This window comes from Microcebus murinus, chromosome 4, assembly GCF_040939455.1.
Source record: "Microcebus murinus isolate Inina chromosome 4, M.murinus_Inina_mat1.0, whole genome shotgun sequence".
Taxonomy (NCBI): domain Eukaryota; kingdom Metazoa; phylum Chordata; class Mammalia; order Primates; family Cheirogaleidae; genus Microcebus; species Microcebus murinus.
The window spans coordinates 4678591-4685301 of record NC_134107.1 but is presented as its reverse complement, the minus strand read 5'-3'; the positions used below and the strand labels follow the sequence as shown (position 1 = coordinate 4685301).

General features: G+C 71.9%; 1 protein-coding gene across 6 annotated transcripts in view; it reads left to right on the top strand.

Annotated features, from left to right (window-relative positions):
* Positions 1 to 1084: 1084 nt before the first annotated feature.
* Positions 1085 to 6711, top strand: part of BRSK2 (BR serine/threonine kinase 2) — a 49604-nt gene continuing 43977 nt past the window's right edge. For all 6 annotated transcript variants that reach the window (XR_012918883.1, XR_012918884.1, XR_012918882.1 and 3 more), the window contains exon 1: positions 1085 to 1221. Coding sequence is in view for 3 of the 6 variants with exons in the window: in XM_076001591.1 (XP_075857706.1) it covers positions 1131 to 1221 (91 nt within the window). In the remaining 3 variants the exon portion in view is untranslated. The remainder of the gene's footprint in view (positions 1222 to 6711) is intronic.

Here is a 6711-nt window from a genome sequence, read left to right as displayed (position 1 = left end):
GGCACAGCCTTGGGAGCCGCAAGGTCACGGCTCGGACACGGTCCCCGTGCAGCATCCACACCCTGCGTGCGGCACCCCGCGCCCCCACCCTGCGTGCAGCTCGCCCTCCAGCGCGGGCACCCCCGCACCTTCACCCTGTCTGCGGCACCCCCACACCTCCACCCTGCCTGCAACTCTCCCTCCTGCACAGGCACCCCCGCTCCCCCACGCTGCATGCAGCACCTCCACCCTGGGTGCAGCACCCCCGCACCCCCGCACCCCCCCACCCTGCGTGCGGCTGCCCTGCACGCAGCACTTCCACCCTGCGTGCGGCTCCCCTGCACCCCCACCCTGCGTGCAGCACCCCCTCACCCTGTGCGCAGCACCCCCACCCTGCGTGCAGCTCCCCTGCACCCCCACCCTGCGTGCAGCACCCCCACCCTGCGTGCGGTTCCCCCACCCTGCGAGCGCGGGAAACTCCTCCTGAAACCGGGGTCGCGGCCTGCAGGGGAAACCCGGGCGGCAGCCGCTGCACCCCTCCCCACGGCGGCTGCCTGCGGGGTCCCGGGACGCGCCTCGAGGGCGGGCCGCGCGGCGGCGGAGCGGGGCGGCCGGGCGGGGCCGGGCGTGGCGGGCCGCGGGCGGGAGGTGCCGGGTCCGCGCCGCCGCTCCGAGCGGCGTTTCCCGCAGCGCCCACGGCGGGCGGGGCGGCGCACGCGGGCCGCGCTGATTGGCCCGCGCCGCTGATTGGCCGCTGCGGGCACCACTTGGCGCCGCCGCTGCGGCCGGCTGCGCTCGCTCGGGCTCGGCGCGGCTCGGCTCGGCTCGGCTCGGCTCGGCGGCGCGGCTCGGCCCCGCGGCTCGGCTCGGCTCGGCTCGGCTGCGCGGCCGCGGACGGGTGTGCGCGGGGGGCGCGGGGCGCGGGGCGCGGGCCTCGGCGGCGGCGGCGGAAGCCTGGTGCCCCCGCCCGCCGGTGCTCTCGACGAGGCGCAGGCGTCGCCGCGGCCCGGCCTCGGACGGCCGCCAGGAGCGGGCGCGGGGCGCGGGGCGCGGGGCGCGGGCGCGGGGTCGGCGCTCGGCGACGCGGGCGGACGGCGGGCCGGCCCCTCCCTGCCCGCGCCGGGCGCCACTGGCCCGCGCCGCCGGGAGCGATGACATCGACGGGGAAGGACGGCGGGGCGCAGCACGCGCAGTATGTGGGGCCCTACCGGCTGGAGAAGACGCTGGGCAAGGGACAGACAGGTGCGTGGCGGGGGCGGCGGGGCCGGAGCGGGCCGGGCCTGGCGGGGAGGGGGCGGCGCGGCGCGGGCCCGAGGGAGGCCGGCCCGGGCCCAGCCCCGGCGGCCGCGAACAATGGGCGGCCGTGCGCCCCCGCCCGCCGTGCGCCCCGCCGCCGAGTCCCGCAGGCCGCGGGCTGCGGTCGGCCGGGCGCGGCCCAAGGACACGCGGCGCGGCCCGGGGCGCACGGGCGGACGGGGGCGCACGGGCCCGGCCTGGGCAGCGCCCCTCGGGCCCGCTGCAGGTGCGCGACCCGGGCCGCATTGTGCGCCCGCCAGAGCGAAGGGCCCATTGTGCCGCGGAGGAGGGGGCCGAGCGGGCGCCCATCTGCCGTCTGCCGCGGCCGCGCTAATAGGCGTGCTGCCCGAGCAGCTGCGCCCCCGGCCGAGACCCCCACCTCTGCGCGGCGGCCGCCGGGCCTCCCTGGCCAGGCCTGGGCCTCCCTCGCGGTGGGGGTGGGAGCGTGCGGGACCGTCAGAGGGCTGGACAGCGCCTTGCTCTCCTCCCAGGCTCAGCAGACTGTGACGCTGCACCACCCCAGGGGAGGGAGAGGCTGACCGATGCTGAGACCAGAGTGTGCACCGGGGCCTGGGCCAGGGACAAAACCTGGACCCGCCGGGAGGAGGGGTCTTCCCCGCAGATCCTGGCCGTCTTTCCAGGGGACAGGCTAGGTCCCTGCAGGGCCCAGCCCAGGCCGGCAGTGACCACAGCTCCCCTTGCATTTGGCCAACTTTCCCCGGCCTGGCTGGGCTGGCCTGGCCAGCCCCCTCATCTGGCCAGCCAGGCGCGTTCACAGAGTCGTCTTTGTCGCGGCTGGGGCTCAGCCATTTTCTTTCTTCTCCCAGGGCCAGCCAGTCTTGGTGTCCCAGAGGTCCGACTGGCACTGTCCGCCTCTCCCTTCCTGTCTGAGAAGTTCCTTAGACCCCAGGGCGGGCAGGGCAGTGGCGGAAAGGAGGAGGCTGGGATGGTGTGAGCTGGCGCAGGGCGGGGGCTCAGGAGGCCCTCTGCGAGCCCCCCAGGGCTGCAGTGAGGCGGAGCTGGGAGCTGGTGTTGGGGATGGAAAGTGGGGCAGGGCCGGGCTCTCGGGGGAGGGCAGCCCCGTGATGTGACTAAGGCAGAAGCAGGAAGGCATCTCTGCTGGGGCCGCTGGGGCCGGAGGAGCTGCCTTGCTGGGCAGACCGCCCCCTCCCACCTGCCCTGGCCCTGGCAGGACCCCGGCCACGGCACCGGGCCGTGGGCAGTGGGGGTGGTGTGGCCCAGGTTCGAAGAAGAGGAGGTGGCAGACGGCCGGTGTTGAGCTGAGCTCAAAATACGCCCGGCTGCTGGTAGGAATGACTGCAGTTTGTGGACTCGCTGGTGAAGGTGGGGGCCAGGACAGGAGAATGCAGGAGGCAGTGAAATAATCTAATTATTGTACCAATAAAATGTTATTATAAGGAAACATCAGCGTGTAAGCGATGACAACAGTGAATTATGTGCAGTGGCACGCGGTCTCAGTGGGTAGGGGCTGGTCTCCCCGCTCTTCATTGAGCTAGGCTGCCGGTACAGTTAATTACTGGGGGTTTCCGCTGTAATTAGCATAATGAATACAAAAGGATGCGCCCCGTGCGTGTGTGTCGAGGAGCTCCAGTGTGGGGTTTGGAAAACAGCTCTGAGTGGAGTGCAGCCCGCCTCCCTCCTGGGGCGCTCGGGAAGCCATCCCCTCCCTGGTCCCAGGACGAGGCCGGCCATTGCTGTGCGTCTTCCCGTCCCTGCTGAGGGAGGGTCCTCCGGAGTTTGGTGGACACGGGGTCCCACGTGTGCGCCGGCCGCACCTGGAGAGGCGCCGGGTCTCTCAAGCCAGAGAGGGAGAGAGGCTCCTGCAGGGGACCTCAGTGGGGAACACACGGATGGGCTCCCACCCACCGCTGGGACGTGGGCCCTGGCGTGGCCACCCGTCGTGGACCTCAGCTCCAGCCGGCTCTTGTCCACGGCTGGCGGCTTGTTCGTTTCAGCCCTGCCGTTCTTCCCCTCTCCCTCTGCCGGAGTCCTTTGCCGTGGGGGCTGCTCCCCCTGAGACGGCTGCGGAGAGGGAGGCGGTCTCATGGCCAGGAACCTCGTGGTGTGGCGGGAGCCTTTCCACCCGCCCGGCTGACCCAGGTGTGCTGTGGATCTGCTCCAAAATGGTGGCTGTGGGGACTTGGGCCAGGCGGGGAGAGGTGGCACCTGGCCTCCCCGCCGGGCTGGCGTAGCCATGGCGTGTGGTCGTCTCGATTCTGCTCAGGTGTGTTCTCTGCACAGCTACGCTCGGATGGCCCGAGTGCCCCAGCCCGGGTACCCACCAGGCCAAGTGCACGGCAGCTCCAGAAGCTTGCTTCCCAATGGCGTCGGTGGTTTCTGGCCAAGGCTGTTGGCGGGGGGTGGGGGGTGGTTGGGGGCCTAGCGGGGGCAGGTGGTGCTAGGTGGGCGGGAATCCACCTGCAGAGATGCCCACTGGGCTGCCCCATGACCCGAGAGATGCTTGTTGAGCCCCCCGCCCTGGGCTGGGCAGATGTGGGCACAGTCCCTGCCCTCGAGGGACTCGGGCGGGGTGGGGGCCGGAGGGTGAGGATGTGCAGGGGCCACGTCCAGTCCAAGCCCCTGCAGCGCCAGGAGGGACTGTCACATAGCCATGTGGCCTTCATCCCTCCCGCCCCTTGGTAAACGGAGCAGGGCACCTTCCTGCCAAACCAGAGCACAGCCCGGAGGACCCTGTGGGAGGTGGGGGGCGCAGGCCCTCTGAGCTGAGCCAGGCTCCCAGAAAGACGTAGGCATGCCCCCCGGGAGCCCTGCGCCCAGGGGCGGGAGAAGGGAGGTGGCCGGGGCAGGGCTCCCAGGCTGGTGGGTGGGCTGGGGGAGGGCTCTGGGCTCCCTAGGACTGGGGACACCTCACCACAGTCCCATGTGCCTTCAGGAGGGTTGACCTGGGACCCTGGTGGCAGGAAGGATGGGGGCAGGGGAGGGGGCAGATGAGAGGGAGGGAAGGGCAAGGCAGGGGCAGGGGCCAGGCGGGAAGGGTGGGGACTCTGGTGTAGACCCTGGCGTGGCTCAGGACTTGGGAGGTGAAGGCAGAGGTGGGGGATGGCAGGGGTGAGGTGAGGGGGCAGAGGGCCTGCTAAAGGCCCTGGTGCCAGCGAGGTGGCCTGCTTGGGGCTGGGGCCCAGAGGCCGTGGCTGGGCAGATGGGACCCAGTGGCCTCTGCAGTGGTGGAGGTGGCTGGGTGCAGCTGTGGGTGGCCTGTCATGTCACAGGCAGGCCAGGGTCCCCATGAAGTCATCGGGAGGCCCCTGCGGCATCCCTGGGTGCCTCAGGATGCCACCCCAGCCCCCCCCTTCCGGGCTGGGAACTGGCCTGGGGGGGGGACTGTCCCTGTCACAGCTGCTGGCACAGGGGCTCCCAGACAGTGGGGGAGGCGCACCTTGCAGGACAGGCGGTCCCCTAGGTGGGGGTGAAGGAGCCGCCGTGGGCCCCCAAGCACCTCAGGGCAAGTCTGGGTGTTGTCCCTGTCAACACGGGTCTCTGCCTGCTGCTGGCAGGGGCGAGGGGCTTGGCCAGGCTAGGGGCCGTCCGTGTCAGGACAGGCGCCCTGAGTGGTGGGCACGGTGGCCCTGCCCGCACTGGCCGGGCGTGGGCTCTGGCCGGGCCCCTCCGTGTTGTGGGTTCCTCCACGTGGCAGCTCAAGGCCGGGCTGCCTCTCGCACCCCTGGCCCTGTGCAGGCTGAGCCAGGGAGGCCCTTCCCGTGTCACCGGTGGCTCCGTCTCTGCCCTGCCGTCACCCACGTGGGGAGTCCTGTCCAGAACCGCGGGGAACGCAGCACTCTGGGCAGCCCCCAGCTGTGCGAGGAGGCGGGGCCCGGCTGCCCCTGCGGTGGGAGGCTGGGGCCGGGCCCCCCAGGCCTCTGTTCCCAGCAGAGCCTCTCCAGGCTCCGGCTAGGGCCATCCCACTGCGGATTGTGCCTCCAACCTGGGGCTGGGGCTCCAGGTCCTGCCCCATCCCTGGCTGCCCAAGGTGGCCAGGGGTTCTGGTCCTCGCTCTGGTGGGCGTGTGGGGGCCCCCACATTCCTCATCTCCCGGCCACTCTCGCCCACCAGCCACCTGGGGGACTGTGTGGGGTCAGGAGAGCTGAACTCCGGGGCTGCCCGGGCCAACTCCTGGACGTGGGCCGGAGCAAGCGTGCACCCCGCCCCGATCCCTGGCAATTTCCCTGGTTTTCACGTCTGGGGGTGTCTGGGGGTGACCCCGGGGTGCGGGGATGAGCCTGGCGGCCAGCGGGCAGGTCAGACGCTGGGACAGCCTGAGTCGGCCCTGCCACCCCACCATCCCTTTGTGGGAAGTCTGTGGCTGGCTCGGTAAGAAGACGCCTGCTCTGCCATCTGGGGGCCCTGTCCGGAGCGCACCTGTGCCCCTGGGCCTCTCTGGGCACAGATAGGCTGCTTTGGGTACCTGGGAGGGTCCGGCCGCCTCTGAAGCCGGCACCTGGCGAGGAGGCAGGCAGGCCACTGTGAGCACTGGCCGCCAGCGCCCACCTGCGTGGGGCTGTGCTGGCCCTGAGGACCCCGTGGCACGTTGGAGCTCGGCGGTGCAGACCTGTGCCCGCGGTCCCGAGGCTGTGGACAGCCCACCTGGGCGTTGGCAACTTGGCAGCTGAGGGACTTGGAGCCTCAGGCTCCTCGTCTGCAGAATGGGCCTCCCTAGAGGCCCCAGCGCCTAGAAACGTGTGAAGCGGGGAGACGGCAAACCAGCTCGTGTTGGGGCATCAGCATTGCATGGGAGGGGACCCTCTGGCCTCCTGCGGGTCTGGGTGGTCTTCCGTGCTGCCCTGTACCCTGCAGGAGGTCTCGGCGCTCTGACCAGCCCTCCTCGGCGCCAGGGCCGCTGCCACTGGGCGGACGGCTGGCGCCAGGTCGAGGCAGTGGGGGGTGGGCCTGGTGGCTGAGCTGCCCTTGGGCCTCCCCTCGGCCTCGCCCAGGGAGGCTGCACCAGCCTCCTCGGGCTTTGGCGGGAGGGAAGCTGCTCTGGGCCCAGGCCTCGGGACAAAGCAGTGACTGTGCCAGGCGGCCGCCTCTCCGGGCCCAGCCTGCTCCGGCCAGGCCTCGATCTGCCGCCTCTGAGGGGCCAGCGTCCCGAGCCCACCGCTGGCTGGAGAGAGAGACTCCCCCCTACCCGAGGGCGTCGCCTGCTTCCCGGGCTCCTTCCGCTCCCAGGCAGATTGAGAGGGTCACGGAGGTTGATGCCGGCCCGGCCCAGGCACCGTGTGTGTCCCTGGGCCGAGGTCCGGTCCCCTGTGCCCTGCGGGTGCTGGCCTGTGGGGACAGAGCCACCTTCCCTGGCTCCCGTGGCAACCCGGGGGCCCGGCGGCGGGGGGAGAGTGGATGGTTCCTGGTCCTGGTGGCTCTGGGCTGTCCAGGTGGGGGCTGGGCAGGGGCTCCGGGCCC